Source organism: Actinia tenebrosa, unplaced genomic scaffold (genome assembly GCF_029948245.1).
Source record: "Actinia tenebrosa isolate PJP-AT-01 unplaced genomic scaffold, QUT_ActTen_1.0 PGA_scaffold14__42_contigs__length_11649687, whole genome shotgun sequence".
Taxonomy (NCBI): domain Eukaryota; kingdom Metazoa; phylum Cnidaria; class Anthozoa; order Actiniaria; family Actiniidae; genus Actinia; species Actinia tenebrosa.
This window is the reverse complement of record NW_028292574.1, coordinates 11,071,135-11,090,322: the sequence shown is the minus strand read 5'-3', so window position 1 is coordinate 11,090,322 and position 19,188 is coordinate 11,071,135. Positions and strand designations below refer to the sequence as shown.

General features: G+C 36.8%; 4 protein-coding genes across 8 annotated transcripts in view; 2 read left to right on the top strand and 2 right to left on the bottom strand.

Annotated features, from left to right (window-relative positions):
- Positions 1-2,635, bottom strand: part of LOC116305247 (uncharacterized) — an 11,947-nt gene extending 9,312 nt beyond the window's left edge. The window contains exon 1 of the mRNA XM_089029816.1: positions 2,304-2,635. Within this exon, the coding sequence (XP_088885942.1) occupies positions 2,304-2,565 (262 nt within the window). The 5' untranslated portion in view covers positions 2,566-2,635. The remainder of the gene's footprint in view (positions 1-2,303) is intronic.
- LOC148911508 (uncharacterized) lies at positions 102-2,298 on the bottom strand. The gene is made up of 4 exons (XM_089029806.1): positions 2,197-2,298; positions 1,731-1,881; positions 1,391-1,566; positions 102-1,169 (listed from the first exon to the last, which is right to left on the bottom strand). Exons 1-4 carry the CDS (start codon positions 2,229-2,231, stop codon positions 137-139), a joined length of 1,395 nt encoding a protein of 464 aa, XP_088885932.1. The 5' UTR covers positions 2,232-2,298; the 3' UTR covers positions 102-136.
- A 7-nt stretch (positions 2,636-2,642) lies between the features above and the next one.
- LOC116305241 (threonylcarbamoyladenosine tRNA methylthiotransferase) lies at positions 2,643-9,992 on the top strand. Its single transcript, XM_031715101.2, has 12 exons — positions 2,643-3,181; positions 3,950-4,268; positions 4,400-4,581; positions 4,728-4,776; positions 4,847-4,967; positions 5,365-5,468; positions 6,386-6,552; positions 7,029-7,174; positions 7,660-7,840; positions 8,381-8,443; positions 8,982-9,065; positions 9,512-9,992. The coding sequence occupies exons 2-12, from the start codon at positions 3,992-3,994 to the stop codon at positions 9,812-9,814; spliced, it is 1,677 nt and encodes a 558-aa protein (XP_031570961.2). The 5' UTR covers positions 2,643-3,181; positions 3,950-3,991; the 3' UTR covers positions 9,815-9,992.
- Positions 9,993-10,682: 690 nt separating this feature from the next.
- The window catches only part of LOC116305248 (uncharacterized), a 24,453-nt gene continuing 15,947 nt past the window's right edge, over positions 10,683-19,188 (top strand). Inside the window, exon 1 of one of the 5 annotated variants that reach the window (XM_031715113.2) lies at positions 10,683-10,824. The gene's annotated coding sequence lies outside the window, so the exon portion shown is untranslated. Of the gene's footprint in view, positions 10,825-12,472; positions 12,493-16,305; positions 16,406-19,188 lie in introns of those variants that run through there. The other 4 variants (XM_031715112.2, XM_031715115.2, XM_031715107.2 and 1 more) reach the window with 4 other exon arrangements.

Sequence of the window (19,188 nt, the reverse complement as noted above, 5' to 3'; positions counted from 1 at the left end):
ATAAAAAGTTGAATTAATTCAAGAACACCAATTTTAATTAAATTATTTTGCCAATTATATGACTCTTGTTTTCATTATATATATATTACCATAAAACTGAGTAAATTGGCATGAATATTTATTATAAATTTAGACCCTAGGCCCTTGAAGAATCCCTTCTTATTAAGGGGCCTTGGAAGTTAGTCAACAAACATGACACAGTCCACAACTGGTTAACACTTCCTAGTAAAGATAGGGGAACAATGCCATCAAAAATGTGAAATTCTTTTATCCTTCGGATAGCCCTTTCAACATGAATTCTTAACATGGCTATTTTCTTTGTGTCTATGACTTCTTGTGGTTTAAGTTGACTATTTTCTAATAAGTAAGGGGGTATGTTAAGATCTACTGTCTTGTTCACTAAAAGATCATCAATGTCAAAGCCTTTATCAGCCATAATGCTAGTATGGGGCTCTAAAAGATCTAAAATACCGGACTGTGCAGTTATTTCTTTGTCTGAAATTGAGCCTGTATACAGAGAGCTGACAAAGCACACTGCACCATTTGGTGTGATTCCAATCAAGCCTTTAAGAGTGGTTGAGCTCTTGTAGTTGCTGTACATCTGGGATTGCAGTTTCAGGGATGTTGGGACTTGCACTTTTATTTCTGTGCAATCAATAATGCAATGGGTAGTTGGGTATAACATTTTAAATAGGGGGGACATATTTTGTTTAACAGTGTGAAAAGAAGGCCAAATAGGCTGCATCCCAAGGAAGAAGTACAAGTAATTGGCCCAGGTAATAATCTTACGGCTTACAGTTGACTCACTGACATTAAACCTATGTGACAGGTCAAATAGTTTCAACCCCAGTCTTATTCTAACCAAAAATAGGAATAGTTCATCAATAAGTAACATTTTTTTGCTGCCTGGGCGCCCAACTGATATATTACTTCCATAGTAGTATGTCATGGTTTCTGCAGAGGGCTGCACAAATTCATAAAATAAAATAAAATGCTGATATGAAGGAAATCCAGTATAAAATTTGATGGAATTGCTATCATTTGTGAATCTTTCACATCCAAATTTGTAGATCTTCATGGCAGATAATCTGGCCTTCAGGTCTTCTATTTCCTTCTTTAGTTTTGTTATTTCATTTTCAAGAACATCAGTTCCAGTTGTATATCTGTTTCTACAAACAAATGCATAATGATGCTATTAAAAGGAAAGTATTTTGGGTTTTTCATTCAATATAGTGTTATATGTCTATAAATTTTTCTTTAATTTTTAAAGCAACATATATATAAAACAACTAATAAGCAAATTGTACTGAAAAAGATAAAACAAGAGCATTTGTTAAGTTTTGATTTCTCTTTCTCTTTGCATGATTAACATGAATTGTTTATTACTTACATAGCAGCATTTGGCAACTTCCTCACAAGTACGCGTCTGGGAGGCTTGTTGATGGTCCATGCAAACTGAGTTGGTATAGCATGCTTTTTTAATCTTCGGCGCCCACATATATCCTTTTCTTCTTCATATTGATCAGTGTCAAAATGTCTTGAACATACTCTGGTGTTCGATGTTATCTAATCGAGGCATAAATATTCATAAAAACTCGTAAATTATTTCTGCTCACATATGCTTTGTATACAAATAAATTTTTTAGCGAGTTTGACGCTGTAAAATAAGACTGACCAATAAAATCTAGTAAAAAATTTAGTAACGAACAGTAACCAACGTAAAATCTTACCTTAAAGTTTTCTCCGATGTCTCTTCGTATTTTAACAATCCACTGTTTTCTTATTTCCTCTCGACAAGGGAAGCGGTGAAATGACAAACCATCATCACGTCGACCATCGCTTGTGCATTTAGGAACACAACAAACATAGTTGTTTGTTGGTCTACACGAATTGTGAAAATTCGGAATAAGACGATTTTAATTCGCGAAAAGTAAAGCAAAGGATAAAGTCCTGTGTTTAGAGTGTATTGTTTTTAAAGTTTTCTAGGGGAAAACCCTTTAAAAGCAAGTCCCAGGTCAAAGACCACGAAAAAAAGTTGCGATAACAAACAGGAAGCGGCTTTGGATTTGGTGAAAAAATTAGCGTAAGAATTTTTCTTTCGGACCAATCGAAAAGTAAAATATGCTTGAAGACTCCATGGGTACCAATATTTGGTAGAAAAAAGCTAAAAAGTTACGTCTAAGTGGGTGTACTAACCTGTTTTTGTCGCCTTCCGGTGCGACGGCGGCCATCTTGATGTTTGTTTACATAGCGCGCGTTTGCCATCCAAGAAGTCACGTGATTTCTTAGTGCAAGTCGCCTATTGCATTTGACTGTGGACCGGGTTAGTGGCCCATTGAAAAACTTATTAAAGTCAGCATGGATTTGGTTCTTGAAGACTTCAGGAGCATCAGCGTTCTGCATGTTATACCCGTAGCCAATAGTCTTGATCCCTCTGGTGTCTAAATACATGCAAGGCTTGTGTCCCTCGTTGGATTTAATCAAAGGAACAGGATCACATGACAAGGATACCGAAGCAAAAGTACAGAGAATGAAAAAAGCTGTGATATCGAAGATTGAATTCATCTTTTTTTTCTTGTGCTTTCTTGTGCTAAGGTAGTTACTAACTTCGGCAGTATGCTTCAAGATGACTTATTTCCGCAAAAATTAGCTATAATATTATGCAAATACTTTCGCTTTTGAAATGACGTCATCCGTGTAGGGGGGAAAATCCGGGGTACGTCACGCAATCTTCTCCAGCAAACCTCCCTCCCTCAGACAGCCGTTCCTGATTTCATCGTAGAAGGGTTCAAACTAAGTTAGGTCGTTTTAAAATTAAAAAATTACAAATACCGTGACGCAATATGCCTGAAAATGAAAGCATATTTGTCTCGTAACTGTGACTTGTGACTGTGTGACGCATAAAACGAGCCTGCGAGGTTGAATAACAGCGGGTTTCACCCACATAACATTGCGTCATAAAATTCAAGATGGCGGACGAGAAGAAAGAAAAAATGTTCTCTTGAGATCACTGAGTTATTTGCCGATATTTTTAATCTTTATGCTCTAAAACTGCTATCTTTTTCATATTCCTAACTGTCTCAGAAACTTTTAAGTTATTTTCAAGGCTATTTTGTCTGTGGATAGTTTTTATCGTTTGATATTTAGAGACACGTGAAACAGCTAACCTTGAGCTAAAAAGGTATGTATAAAGAAATGATTTACCATAAAGAGCGCTTTTTATATTTCTTTGACATAGACAACACCAGAGGCGGCTCTTTCTCTCGTTTTCTGGTTTCCTTCCTTCAAATTTTTCGCGATAAGTAATTGTTCTTTTTGGATTGAAGGAAACCAAAAACACTGGAAGCTAGTTGTGAAGGACGACCAGAAACTTGAAAAGCGTCCTCTCAAATATGTATTGAATTTAAATCCATGGGACTGGCGTAAATGATAACAATGATGACATGTTTAGGTGGTATGGGTTGAGGTAGGGAACAAGTGGCAAGGGCTTGATGCAAGATTAGGTCACAGCTAGAACAATTCTCTTTATGGAATATGATGATTTTTATTGTAAATTTTTGTTACTGTGACAGAATTTTGCTGTGCAAATTACATCAAACAAACTAGTTTGAATTCCCTTCTCAGGTCACAGGGATAATACACTCAAATTAACATTGTAACATCTTGTGAACTTACTCAAGCGACATGGCACTGTTGAACCATCAGAATAAACCAATGAGCCCTTAGTTCCCAGGACCCCTCATTTTAAATAATTAAATCTTTGGCGTTAAAATCACTTAATGCGCACCTGAAAAGCACAAGTTTCAGAATTATCGCAGTGAACTGTCAATCCCTGATAGTTGCCTAATGTACGTGTTTCAAATCGTTGTCTAAACATTAAGACTCTTAGGACTCGTAAATGTCTTGCATCAATTGTTCATCTCTCCTTATTGTGGTTTCTTTTGTTTAGATCACAAAGAAACTTAATACCTGACAATTATTTGTGGTTGACATGCCTGTGTGTGATGACTTGGATGATATTGAAGACTTTGTAAAACCTGGAGATATCACTCCCAATGATCGTATTTCTCCTCGTAAGGGTGTCTTTCCTAAAGTAAATCGAAAGAAAACCAGTAATGGACAAATTGCTAATGAGGAAAAACCAGTTGGAGATAGCATCATACCGGGTACCCAGAGTATATATGTGTGTACCTGGGGTTGCACCCATAATAACAGCGACAGTGAGTACATGTCTGGGCAACTAGCTGCATATGGATACAAAATTACTGGTACGTGCTCAGTTCTATAGTATATGCATACCTCCCCCATGGAGGGGGATTTGAATTTCCAAGGGGTGGGGAGGGTTACCCATGTCAGATATTGTCTTATTTTACATGTAAAATGACACTTGTGGTTTTAGACGACCAAGACATAGCAGACTTATGGCTGCTCAACAGCTGTACTGTCAAGAACCCTGCCGAAGATGGTTTTAAAAATGCTATCAAGAAAGCTAAAGAGAAGAACAAATATCTAGTAGTGGCGGGGTGTGTTCCTCAGGGACAGCCAAGACAAGATACAATCAAAGGAGTCAGTATTGTAGGGGTAAGTAAAAAACAGTGTCACATTTTACCAAACCTTTCTCTGGATTGATCTAAGTTAGAATCATCCAAGGTTGATTCCCTAGCATATTCTTGCCAATACCGTACAGTACACTGGTGGTGATATATTTTGTAATCTATTTTCTTCAGGTTCAACAAATTGACAGAGTTGTTGAAGTTGTAGAAGAGACTTTGAAAGGTAAAGAGTGAATGTAGATAAAAGTATCTTCTTATCTGGTTTAAAACCTTTCCTTCCCTCCATTTTTCAGGTCACACAGTAAGAATACTAAGTCAGAAGAAAAAAGAAGGCAGAAAAGCTGGTGGGGCTGCTTTAGATCTTCCTAAAATACGAAAAAACCCATTAGTTGAAATCATTGCTGTTAATACTGGGTAAGAAATAGTTAATTCTTAATACTATACCAATTAGGAATCTCCACAATTTTCACAAACGAGAATGTGTTTGCTGGCTTTATTATACACCCAATGGAAAAGGGTGTTGCCATTGAGATACTGTAGTTTATCAGTTATAGAAGACACCATTGCTTTCATTGGAAAGAGTATGCCAAAATTAGTGATCTTCCAAAATTTCAGAGAAGTAGCATTAAATGATAAAAAGCTACAGCTGTTTGAAATTAAAAAGACTTGTACTTGAAAACTACCAAGAGCCTATCAGCCTTGCTTTCATATCGTTGGTACATTTCAAATAATTTTTTTTACAGCGTTTTCACTCGTTTTTCATAGGCAGTATAGTGATTGTAATCTTTGCTTCTTGTTGTTGTTGATAAAGATGTTTAAACCAGTGTACCTACTGCAAGACCAAACATGCCAGAGGAGAATTGGGAAGTTATGCACCTGAAGAGATTGTAGACAGAGCAAAACAAGCATTTGATGGTAAGATTTTACACACATAGGGAATCAAGGATGATTTTATAAATAATCAAGATTTGTAAAAAAAAAAAAATCATATTTGGAAAACATAATACTGGATCTTGGATAGTATAGAAGCAGAACAGGATCTTCAACCATTCTTTTCTAGACATTATGTTCTATCAAAAATCTAATTTTTCTTGATAGGTTTTAACGACTATTTCATTTCAATTCATTATTTTTAAATTCGGATTTTTTTAGAAGGAAAAAACCAGAAGCAAGTGTTGATGGAATGCACTGGATATCAGTTGACTGGATCTTAGATTTCAAAAAAAAAAAAAAAGGGTATTTTTAACTTTTGAAAGGCCATACCTAATCTTAGTGAATAGCAAAAACATTCCCAATCATCACAATTTGAATCATGCTTCTAGTTTCTGAATTATGAGAGTTTTTTAATTTTGGAAAATTCGGAACCGGGCATGCATGGAATGGTCAACTGGATTGTGCGGATCGAAAAGGGTTTTTTACACCGAATTTGTGGCTTTCCTTTGTTGAATTTTATTTCTATATTCATAACTAGTGATAATATGCTAGAATTTTGTTAAAAATCAAGATTTCTTTTAAAATTGTTTTTTCCATATTGAGAAAACATATTCCTGGATTTTGGATAGCATAGAAGCAGAATAGGATCTTTGGCCATTCTGTTCCAGACATGATATTTAATCCAAAAACTAAATTGTCTTGATAGCCTTAAACAACTATTTCATTTTAAGTAATAATTTTTGAGGTAAACTTGGATTTTTCACTGACGCTTGGAGAGGCCTCAAACTCTATAACCTCTCACGACATATTTCATAGCATATTGTGTTATTAAATGGTAGTAAGAGTTGCCAGATATTAACATCAATGAATGAATGACTAGTGTTTGTCTAATGTTTTAGAGGGTGTGGTAGAAATATGGTTGACTTCTGAAGACACTGGGGCATATGGCCGAGATATAGGTACATCTCTACCAGAGTTGCTATGGAAACTAGTGGAAGTGATACCTGATGGTGCCCACCTTCGCATAGGGATGACAAACCCACCTTATATACTGGAACATTTAGAGGTACTGTATATTTTCCTGCTATCTTTATAGTGAAGATCGTTTGACAGAGGTAAATTATTACAAGTGACCCACTGGCGTATAATCCTGGCTCCAGGGCTCGAAATAATGGCTGGTCAATGGACAATGTCTGACTAAATTTGGTACATGATCGGCCAAATGCTCATGTCTTTTTGGGTAGAGAGAACCTCTTCCCACCGGCAGTTCATCTGTAAAATGCATGTGTTTTCGGAGAGAAAAGAAAAGAAGAGGGAGAGAGATAGAGGGATTGTTTTTTGAGGTAAGTGGTGAATGACCCACTCAAGAAAAATCCTAGTCATATTTTTGCACGCATGTATTTTTGGGGTAAGAGAAGCCCACTTTACATTGGGAGTGTATTTGTAACATGCATGCATTTTGGGGGAGGGGAGGGAGAGATAATTTGTTAATGAGGAGTGTTCCCAATGAGAAATCTGAATGATGCTTTATTTTGTAAAAAGGAAATGGCCAAACTACTCAACCATCCAAAGGTGTATTCGTTCCTTCACGTCCCTGTTCAAAGTGGTTCAGATAATGTTCTGGCTCACATGAAAAGAGAATATTTTGCAAGAGACTTCTGTCATGTGGTTGAATTCTTGAAGGAGAGGTACTCACTCTAATACTTTGATGCATGAATTTAATGGTATTTTATTTTACAGGATTGGTGGTGGTGATGATGAGGAATGGATGATGATGATGATGATATCGGTGATGATTGATGATGATTGGTGGTGATGATGATGATGATGATAGAGGATGATAATGATGATGGCAATGCTGATAATGTTGGTGACAATGACTTAGGATAATGATGATGGTGGTGATGGCAAGGAGGAGTGAATGATGATGGTGATGAATGATGATAATGATGATGATGAGGATGATACTGATGATGATGATGATGGCAAGGAGGAGGAATGCATGATGAAGATGTCTGTGGTGCTGTTGATGGTAGTGATGATGGTATTGATGCATCTAGTCCAGCATTACTGTCAAACCATAAAATATACTCAAGAGAATAACACATGGTCTGAGATTAAAAACTGGGTAAAACAACTACTATTAGACCTGAAGCATCTTTTCATTTTCCAGGGTCCCAGATATCACCATAGCAACAGATCTTATTTGTGGGTTCCCAACTGAAACTCCTGAAGATTTCCAGAAGTCAATGGAACTGGTTGACAAGTACAGGTTTCCGAGTCTGTTTATCAATCAGTTTTATCCAAGACCTGGTACACCTGCTGCAAGAATGAAACGCCTGCCGACAGAAGAGGTAAGAATTCCTTCTTCATTGTTGTTCATCCTCTAGTCTTTGCACTATCACTATATTGTCCCTGCCCTTTCAATAACCGTCATTTTTATGAGGATAGCACTTAATAGCCAGCGGCTAACAAACCTGTGCCCTCGTTCCATGACTGAATTGGAATTTATGAGTTGATTTTGCGAAGGGAGGAAAAGCAGAGAACCTGGAGAAAAACCCTTGAAGCACAGGAGAGAACCGACTAGAAACTCTGCTCACATACAACACCGAACCTGGCAGGATCCCAACTCAGGTCACATTGATAAGAGGGGAGCACTCTCACCCCCACGCCACCCATGCTTCCTTAAATGTTCACTCAAAGTTCCGTCGTATATCTGTCAATGTCTTTAAGATGTTCCCGATCCTACGCCCTTATCAATGCTTCTGCATTGTGCTGTCCCTTTCTCTGTACTGTGAGCTCTACATGGCCCCTGTAACTTCCCTGCCCATGTATCAACATTTTGGCTGCCATTTTTCTCCTTCCAGTTTCTGATCAATGTATTATCTATTTAGGTTAAAAAAAGAACAAGAGAGGTGTCAAAGCTTTTTCATTCATATACCACCTATGACAGGAAAGTAAGTATCTGTACCCCAATATCATTTACCTTACTTACTCATTATGTGCAGGGCTTAAAATAACAGCTGGGCATTGCACAATATCTTGCCAGAATTGGATCTTGTCCAGTCAAATGTTTTTCTTGCCGGGCATTTTGACCAGAATATTATGCCAGAAATGAGGTATGACCCAGCTAAAATTAATTTGGCAGGTTATCATGATCGGCAATTAACTGGCCGTTATTTTAAGCCCAACAGTGATTACAAGACCTTGTAGAGAGAGACTTGTCTCTTCATTCACCATTTTCCACACATTGGTTCATTGATCAAACACAAAGCGCTCAAGCAATGCCAAGGTATTTTCAAAGGATTATTCAAATTTGAACCTTGCAACCTCGACTGAATGCTTTGTGTTTGACCATTGAACCGAAGTATGGAAAATGGTGAATTCAAAATGTTTTTTTATTTCTTTTTGCTGAGGTGGAACTCGTTTGAAGCCTTATGTACCATCTGGCATGAGGTAGAAGTGATACTGATGATGGATTGATTGTGTTAACAGGTTGGATGGGTTCAAGATGTCTTAATAACTGAAGAGTCTCATGATGGAATCCATTATGTTGGACACAATAAATCATATGACCAGGTTAGCTTTACCTTTGCTTTTACTCTTAATCCTTGAAGGTATTTTTCGTCTTCCATGAATCTTTATGTTCGTCTTTCGGTCTGTCCGTACTTTCATTTGTCGATCCTTTCATTATCCACCCATCCTTTTGTTTATCCATTCATCCAACACTCCATCCATCCATCCATTCACCTATCCACCAATTTATCCATCCTTTCTTTTGTGTATTCATTCATTCTTCTAACCACTCATCCATTTATTCATTTAATAATCGGTGTATCCATCCATCCTTCCAAACGCCCTTCCATTTACCCATACATTACTCCGCGGGCTGTCTATACATCCACATATCCAACCTTTCTCTCCATCCGTACCCATATCATCTCATCCTATCCCATCCCATCCCATCTACCAACCTTTTATTCACTTGCTCATGTATTCATTTATTCCATTTATTACTTTCAAAGGTTCTTGTTCGTAAAGACGAAGGAGACTTAATGGGTAAAACTATCAAGGTTACAATCACGACCACTGGGAAACACTTCCTTATTGGTACATTATTCAATAAAACAGACGTACGATCTCCTGGCCTTGCTGAGCCCTTACCCAAGGGTGTAGTCAGCGGTATTAAACAGGATGTTATGCTCACGAGTGGATCGTGCACAAAGTCCGGATCGATGCATATGTGGATCAAGATAGGAATAATCGTATTATTGATAGCTGTAGTGCTCGACGCTGTTAGACTGGGCTGGTTTTGGTTTCGGACTTAATATCTGTTGTATCAGCCAATCAGATAACAGAATCGAACAGAGCCCTTCGTTTCACTTTGCGGAGACCACGAGGACCGCGGGCTCTTGGAACGAGAATGTCAGATTCCTATAATATTTGAACAGAGAAATTGAAATTACCTTGTAGATTGTAAAGCTCTAAATATATATTCTCAATTCAGTCGAGTGAGTTATCTGTAAGCTAATATTGAGGGGGGTAGGGGTAGGAACACAATAGCCATACTTGGCTGGCTGCTGCTAAGTCATTATACCAATGCAGGAGCCGTGGAGGGTTGAGGTACCTTTTCCCTTTTCTTATACAAGTCTCTTATATTTTCCAATCTTAGCCCCCCCCCCCCCCCCCCCAACTTTTTCCCATACTAGTCTCAATCTTAGCCCCCACACACACACCTCCGAGGCCTATGTGATGAGCGTACTCGGGAGAGAAGCGAAAGAGGAGTCCCTGGTGAGGGGAAACGCTGAGAGTCACTTTGTGAAATCAGTCTATTGACAGCCTATCGATCCTTGAAAGTACTCCCCCTTAAACAGGTCAGTATTAGTTTCGAAACGTTGACAGCACCAGATGACCAAAATGTTACGCCAGCATTGGTAATTGGAGCTGTCACATATTATATGACGTGACCTAAACGTGACAAAGATCCCTTAGTTTACTTAGTATTAATAGTCTTATAATCACCTCTTCAATATCAACCATAGATTATTTATGCATTGTTGTTTTTCCTTTGTAGAGATTTGATTACGTCAAGCGAGTTGTCTTGTTGTATTTGTTCTCTTCTAGCATCATAACTATGGGTCGTGGGGGCGGAGAAGTACTGCAAACGATTGTCATCTGACCTTTACAAAATAGATTCTCTTTATCAAGCTATCATTCAAGTACCCCGCCGTTTAATACGAGACAACAGCCACAGCTCTCTGCGTTTGATCTTCACTAGAGGTGCTTTCGTTGATCAGTCCGCTCGATTTCATAACCAGAAGAGATTCTTATTTCCGAGGTGAGTGGGTAGAGCAAGTGTACGCCGAATTGGGGTAGGAAGGGTGATAGGAATTCAAGGTTGGAATGGATTGCTAAGTAGCTCTAAGTGAAGTACCTTGACTATCTTCTGTCATGGCTTACAGACTATTATATGCATACTATCTAAACGAGATGTTCACAGAAAAGTCCAGCAAGATGTGACGATGTTCTCACAATCCAGTGTAAACACACTAAGTTCCTAATCAAAATCCAACATTTTACATTCCTGTGTGTTATTTATTTTATGGACGGGTTGATATGCCGATTGAGGTATTTATAAGATAGTTTATCGCACCAAAAGGAATGTTGTTTTAAAGTATAATCAGCGTGTGATGATTTATCAGGAATTCAATAATGTTAGCAAAGTTTTTTCACTAAGCGCAGTTTTGTAAAGAATTTTCTGTTAATGTTGAAAGTTCAAAGGTTGGTAAACGCGATCATTGCCGTATGCGAACAGATTACTTCAAAATCACTATTACACTGTTTTCAATCGAGGGGGTTTTAAGACTTGAATATCTGTGATGTCATGGCCTATTGTTTGTGTATTATAATTGTTGATAGAAGAGTATGGTCTCAGCGTGCCGTAACCAGTGATAAAGATGTTGATATCATAAGGGTTATATATAATCCAAACACCGATTGTGACTAGCACCGGGTGAGTATACGGTGCGCCGATGGATACCGCGATGTGTAATTATACATGCCGGCCCCTATAGGATACGACAGGGAATGCGTCGAGATGAATGCGTCGCCGCCACTGACGAAAAGGCTGCATAACAGCATATCCTACCAAAGGTTTTTCTTAAGCACATACCAGACTGTCAGTCTGCATGTATACTAAATACAGCAGGATGTTATATACAGATTGTGGCATATATATGGCTACCCACGGGTTAGGGTCACACACAGTACATGTTCTCTATGGTATAGGGAGGAAGCTTACTCCATACCAGACAGACACACGTTTGGGCTGACCCACGTAGCGAGAAGATTTTTGTCAGGTCATATTGATACCTTGTTGCATTTGAAACATATGGAACACTAAATGAGGGGTGGGGTGGGTGGGTGGGTGGGTGTGTCTGAATATCCGTGCACACAAGAATCAAAAAAGATAATCTAAGAAACTTAAGTGGGCTTACGTACTTTAAGGGTATAGAGCGTGACATGGAATTGTACCGTTGTAGTTCCATCAGAACCGAGTGTCACGCCACACGTCACCATGGGTAACGCCAGCTTGATCTTTGGCAGTATGGCCATACACAATTTAATTTTGGCAAGGCTATGTTCGAGGCACTTTGAAAGTCCAGATTTCTTGGGAAGTTCGATACATTTGTATTTTGACTGCAAAAAACAGAAATTGGTCTACCTGTGGTTGGTTGTGTTATTCTATCAAGTCTGGTCAACATCATTCTATCGTCACGTCAAACCTTTAGTCAGACTATTAGTCTGTATACTTGAACTTTGGCACCAGTTGAGTGATTGAGCCGCAAAGATATTGTTTTGAAAGGCTTAGTGTAGGTCTACATGCACGTTTGCTCAGATCATGCCATGAAATTCCGATCAGTTTTCGTTCAGTTTGTGTCTGTGTAGCTGCGAGATAAAAGAGACTAAGAAAAGAGCGAATCAGAAGGGGTGAGGACAGAGAAAGGTGAGCATGGATATTAAATACCAGCTTTCTTTCATTTTCCCCCTCGCACCATTCGCTCCGTCGATTCCTTGCCTGCGTCGTTGGATTATTTCCCGCGTTATCATTCACTCGTGTTACATACTACCACCACCCCTCACATCCCACCCATTCACCTCCAACAAGAAGAAAAAGCAAGCAATCTTTTATCATGATACTGTTTGGGTCTGCCCATTTATAATCGTTTATCGGAAGCCCCCTTATCTGGTCATATTCCATTCGCCCTCAAAGAATGCCACCAAGTAACGCAACGCGTCGATTTCACAGTCACGCAATGAGACAACCAGAAATTCAACACTTCAAAAATATGTCAACACTTGGAAAATCTCATAAACGGATAAATGAATTCCTGCGTTTTATTAAAGCACAATAGAACCAAAATTTAGCGAAAACTTATCTTTTCTTAGAGTAAAATTATACGTTATCTAATATCGAAATCAGTTATCTTGTCGGTCAGATAAATATATTTTCACTTCAATATGTAAGATTCTTGAGATATTCTTCACATACGTGATAATCATTACATCAGTAATGTGATTTTAATATTAAAATAGCACACTTGACTTCTTTCATTTGTGACCATCTATCCGTATTTACCTGTTCGCGCGCCTATTTTTGTTCATTCTTTCATTTAGTACTTTCATTCTGAGGTATTATTGATAGGGTAGTGAAGAAAAACTTCGTCTAACTCTACATGCAGAGTGTAGCGATTCCGTGTCGACTGCGAACTTCATCATTGAAATTCCATACGTAGTATTATTACCTCAGGGGCTAGTCACTCACTAGTCATTGCTTCTGTATACTTTGATATTCACATGAGACATTCATGATATAATCAAGCGCTAGTGTTTGCGTCTTGCGCGCGAGAAGAAATGATCTTAGAACTTAAAGGGCCACTTGGACGAAAATTGTTCCAAAATTAAAACTCTTTCATTCGAGCTGGAACTTTGCTGAAATAATCTTGAACACATTAAGAACCTCTCACTGAAATATCTTTCTAATATTCGAAAGGGAAGGGCCAAAATTTTACGATTTATTTTCGTCCGCCATTAATTTCTTTGTGTCACGGCCAACGAGTCATTCTGTACAGCAGTTTTACGCTGTGACGTCATTTACTCAACACTGTCATGTTAGCGTCGTTTTGACTATACATTTCTTGTTAAATTACCTGAAGTTTATTTGATGTTTTAAACGCGTTATCGTGAAAAGAATCTCTAAACAGACTTTTTTTAAACCTTTGATACCTCTTCAAATATGATGGAAACTCCTTTGGACGCTCGCTTTGTCAATCCTGAAGAGTTAGAACCATAAATTATAATGTATGAAGATGAAGCCGAACTAGAAGAAGAAGCAATGCTTAGGAAGAGGTTTTCATAAAAATTCCTTACGTTCATTTCATTATTTGTATTTGCTACCTACTGTCCATGATATAAAGATCTTAAATTTGAAGTTTCAATGTAATCTAATAGTGATTGATGTTATGAAAACAACCGATTGCCTTTTGAATTCTGCGTTGTGATATAAAGATTTGTGACAATATACTTAGATCTATGTGCCGAATAATTTAGAATGTGATCTCGTAATTCTCCTAGCTGATTTACTACAGAACGGTCATTATTTGCTTCAAAATGTTTATTATGCATTGAATAGGTACAAACATACGATTATCTAATATCATCTTTGTAATAGAACATGTCAAAGGTTTCTTATTTATTACTCGCGCGACAGCGGCGTCTGTCACTCAGCTCGTAGGTTTTTCTTTCATTGTGTCGGATGTCTCGCGGACCCAAATTGTGGGGTTGTTCTTTGCCCTTGTATGTAAATATACCTTGAAAAATTGTTATCCTTAAAATGATTCGAATCCCGAATATCTCAGTCACTTCGCGCGATGGAACCGCTAGAATCTCGTCCATGCGTCCTACTTTGTTGTGATTCTTGGCTTGCCGAGATGTATTGAAATTTTCGAATTATGATCGTCAGTATTATTGAAACTGAAAAATTTCAGCGCCTAGACATTGTTTGGTCATATAGTAGTTAGGAAACCGAATGAAACATTAAATATTTTCTGAATAAACCAAATAAACCGAGTTTTACGAACATGGCACATACATTACCCACCAATGTTTTGGTTTGGGTTGAGTAAATGACGTCATAAGTACTCGTGCCAGTCTTCTTGAGTCGAATTCTGTGATTCAAAGAAATTAATGGCGGACGAAAATAAATCGTAAAATTTTGGCCCTTCCCTTTCGAATATTAGAAAGATATTTCAGTGAGAGGTTCTTAATGTGTTCTAGATTATTTCAGCAAAGTTCCAGCTCGAATGAAAGAGTTTTAATTTTGGAGCGATTTTCGTCCAAGTGGCCCTTTAATCCATATTTGCATACTATATAATGCTAAATATCCTTTACTGATCCTAAGTAGTTTCTCCTGTCGATAAAATGTGTCTGGTATTGTTTTTTTACTTTATTTTTATTAATTCATTTATCTTTAAATCTATTAATCATTACTGACTTTTTGGAAAACTTTTCCCTGCGTTCAGTGATTGGAAACAAAATTTCTCGTTCTCTTTTTCACTGCTACTTTTCTCACTCCGGAAGCTCCTTTTGAAGAAATATTTTTAAAATGTATCTTGAAGCGCCGATCCACAATGATTTGTCTATGGGCATCGAAAATATTTGGACTTTTTATCTTTGGCCGTTAATCTTATTATTTTTAGACTTTTTAAATGCAGGACTACATATCTATAAAAATCGTTGACCCCGCAAGGATAAAGCGATAAAACTGTTCCGCAAACTGCATTTCTTAAGTTTCATGTTAAAATACACGTAAAACAATACGACCCGGTGTTTTTTGAGATTAATATTGATATCTTAAGACGTCAAATATATTTTGAATATATTATTGAATTACAAATGCCAAAATATTGATAATGATTGGCGAAAAAGCGCTATGTCGGACGTACGTAAATATGACAAATTAAAGTGTCAGTTTCTTCAAAATGTATAAAAAACACACATTATAAATTTGGTCTTTCAAATGCTATTAGTTTTCTTTCGTGCATTCTTTCCGATCCCTACTGATCGCTGATCGAACTTTACCGTAACAATATAAATTCAAATGACGGCCACATCCATATCTAAATCGTCTAAATATCAATAGCCCGCTAGTTGATAATGATTTAGCGATTGACGTACACTTGATTTGCTGTAGACTTGAACCATAAAAATCGTTCATTTTCGTAGAGATGAATGCTTCAAGTTCTGTTTACTCTTATAAATATTACCAGCTGTTTTCAAACAATATTAGATAATTCTAACATTCGCTAAAAAATGATTTTATAAACGTTAAAACTCCAGTCCTTGACTGATCTCCTTAAAAACTAGAAAAATCTTTCTCGTGTATTACTTCGTGAATAGAAACCTCAGTGTCTTAATCCTTATTCCAAGGGGAATCAACTTGAAAAACCTTTCTGCTTCAATTAACTCTCGAATGCTGTGTCATTTTTTTTGTCAACTTCTTTTGTTTTATGTCGGTTATTTTCAATCAGTAAACACAAAAAAGAAATGTCGTCGCTTTTTCCCAAAACTACTTCCATTTTAGACACAAAAACTTAGATAATATCGATAGAATATTTTCGCTCGAAGTGTTATGAGAAAAGTTCGATAATTCGTCTAGAGCAGCGACGAGTTCGATGGCCTTTCGTTTTTTATTTGTTAGTTTATGTCACTTCCGGTCCTCGATTATCGTAGCTGACGTCCCCTGGGGGCTTATTTATCTCTTTGAATTGGATATGTGGTATTGAGTCGTGTTTCTGATCGCCTTAGATAAAGACAAAACCCTCTTTTTTCTCACAGTTCACGAGTTTTCCTCAATCCAGGTAAATATCATAACTTTTAACACGATTTAAAGTTTATGTAACGCTTGTACAGAGCGTGCGAGAAGATTGAAACTGTTATTTGTCTAAAATGCGGCTGGATTTGAATGATATCCATTGTAAGCTCACCATGCTATACAGCAAGCGAAAGTAGCACATGAATAGCACCATTTTTACTCAAACTATATCAAAAAACACTATCTTTCTTCGTTCAATTCCTAACTTTGCTTTTATAAGTATAAGACAGGTCAAAGCCTTGGTTTTTGAATTCAAATTTCAGTAGTAACCTTCCTCGCTTTCAAGTGTATTCATCAAAGAACGAGCAATATAATTCAAGTTCTTTATTACACATCGTATTCATAATAGATAAACCATAAGATTCTACGAAGATTATCCTTTAAACTATGAAATAACGAAAAATTACCAAAGTTTTCATAACGATTTGAGGGTATTTAGATTTAATGGTAACGCAGTAGCAGTCTTCACGATATGTCCTTGTAATTAACGATAATTAACTTGATGTCCTGCTTAGCGAATTCTAATCCATTTTGAAATAATTTATCTCTAACATGTATTAATGTGTAACACGTTTTTTCCTAAGCCATGAATTTGTTTAGTTTGCTTTAGATTTGGCAATGATAACATGTCTTGATTTTCGAAAGGGAACTATTATTATACATTGCATAGTTTAGGTCGGTCCGTGTACCTTCCGGCCATTTGATTTTTAAAAATAAGAAAATTGAATTTCGTTCACCAATTTTTTTGATTTTATTGTTTTGAGAGTAAGAAATTACCAAAAATAGCATTTTTTTAATTTTTGATAATAAGAAATTAGCTTTTTTTGATTGAAATCTAAAAACTGAAATCAATTTTCAATTTTCAAAAAAACAAAAATTGAATCGTACAAAATTTACTCTAACGGGGGAGGGGTAAGACAAGTCGTGACTCTGTCCCAGGACCTTATCTGACAATGCATAATGTGCATTCTGATTAAAAATGGCCGCACTGTTGTCAAACAGAGGTGTCATTCGTATGTTTTACTATTTGGCATTAATCTTGGAAAGTTTTTCGTGGATTTTAAACACAGCTGGAACCGAAATAGTTGGCACAATGTAATTCAACGCTGGAACCTGAATATTCTGCCAAACGTTATAATCGTCTCGATGGTTCGGTGAAAGGAAAGGCTTGGTTTTTAACAGATTTTTGTATTATATGTCATTGGCCGGCGAGATGCAGCATTGGAGATGCTTCAAGCAAGAATCAAAGCATTTTTTAAAGAGTATAATCGTTGGATTTGGCTTTTTTTTGTGTGGGTTTATTTGGAGTAAGCTTACGCAAGACAAGACAAGACAAATTATAACAACAACAATTTCCTTTTTATTGCTAATAATTTTGGATTAACTGTGTGGAAATATAAGCTTACAAGGCAAGAACGCAACAGGTATATATCAAAATGCTTTAAAAAATTCATTAGCATTTACTACAGTAGTACTACAACTTTATGCAGTACATCCTAATCAATCTACCAAGACTCAAAGGGATTCATGAAAACGAAATCCTGCTTCATGGCTAAGGGTATTATAATGTTGATGTACTATGTGATTTGAAAATTGGCTAATACTCCAAATAAACCCACACAAAAAAAGCCAAATCCAACGATTATACTCTTTAAAAAATGCTTTGATTCTTGCTTGAAGCATCTCCAATGCTGTATCTCGCCGGCCAATGACATATAATACAAAAATCTGTTAAAAACCAAGCCTTTCCTTTCACCGAACCATCGAGACGATTATAACGTTTGGCAGAATATTCAGGTTCCAGCGTTGAATTACATTGTGCCAACTATTTCGGTTCCAGCTGTGTTTAAAATCCACGAAAAACTTTCCAAGATTAATGCCAAATAGTAAAACATACGAATGACACCTCTGTTTGACAACAGTGCGGCCATTTTTAATCAGAATGCACATTATGCATTGTCAGATAAGGTCCTGGGACAGAGTCACGACTTGTCTTACCCCTCCCCCGTTAGAGTAAATTTTGTACGATTCAATTTTTGTTTTTTTGAAAATTGAAAATTGATTTCAGTTTTTAGATTTCAATCAAAAAAAGCTAATTTCTTATTATCAAAAATTAAAAAAATGCTATTTTTGGTAATTTCTTACTCTCAAAACAACAAAATCAAAAAAATTGGTGAACGAAATTCAATTTTCTTATTTTTAAAAATCAAATGGCCGGAAGGTACACGGACCTAGGTCAATTGCTTTTGTATGGAGTACTTATAAAGTGCGTGAAACATGCATGCCTGCTTGTGCATTATGACTTTGTTGATATAATTTTTAGAATATAAACTAAGACCAGATGGAATTTCTTTGAGGAAAACCGAGATACATCTAAATCTATGTCATTTAACCGCAAAGAATTTTACGCCTCGAGTTCTTACGGATTGTCTGTTAAACCGCAAAAAAGTGTACTTGAACTGGTCGTGTTGCGAACAAGAACATTCAGGTTTGGCTGGCTAGTTTCTAAATTTCTGTAATCAAACTATTCCTTATCGTATGCCCTTATTAACGATGGAAAGTCGAAGTCTGATTTATATTACGTTTGTGTTATATGCGATTCTAGTTGGCAGACAGATTACTATCAAAATGTAATAAGTGTTGATCTGTCAATCTCAACGCAATAAAATATGGCTTTCTTCAAACAAATTTCGAAAGCCAACCAAAAACAACTCTTTTGTTGTTCCATATTGATAATACAAATTTGAATAACATCTTTTTAAATGTAGT

What these genes read in the sequence shown, in the direction of transcription:
- LOC148911508 (XM_089029806.1), bottom strand. Translation starts at nt 2,231, where the DNA reads ATGGCCGCCGTCGCACCGGAAGGCGACAAAAACAG. An exon ending in CCGGAAGGCGACAAAAACAG is followed by an intron (nt 1,882 to 2,196) that starts GTTAGTACACCC and finishes CAATTCGTGTAG; the next exon opens with ACCAACAAACAACTATGTTT. An exon ending in AAGTTGCCAAATGCTGCTAT is followed by an intron (nt 1,170 to 1,390) that starts GTAAGTAATAAA and finishes ATTTGTTTGTAG; the next exon opens with AAACAGATATACAACTGGAA.
- LOC116305241 (XM_031715101.2), top strand. Translation starts at nt 3,992, where the DNA reads ATGCCTGTGTGTGATGACTTGGATGATATTGAAGACTTTGTAAAACCT. An exon ending in ATCATTGCTGTTAATACTGG is followed by an intron (nt 4,968 to 5,364) that starts GTAAGAAATAGT and finishes TTGTTGATAAAG; the next exon opens with ATGTTTAAACCAGTGTACCT. An exon ending in GTTGAATTCTTGAAGGAGAG is followed by an intron (nt 7,175 to 7,659) that starts GTACTCACTCTA and finishes TTCATTTTCCAG; the next exon opens with GGTCCCAGATATCACCATAG.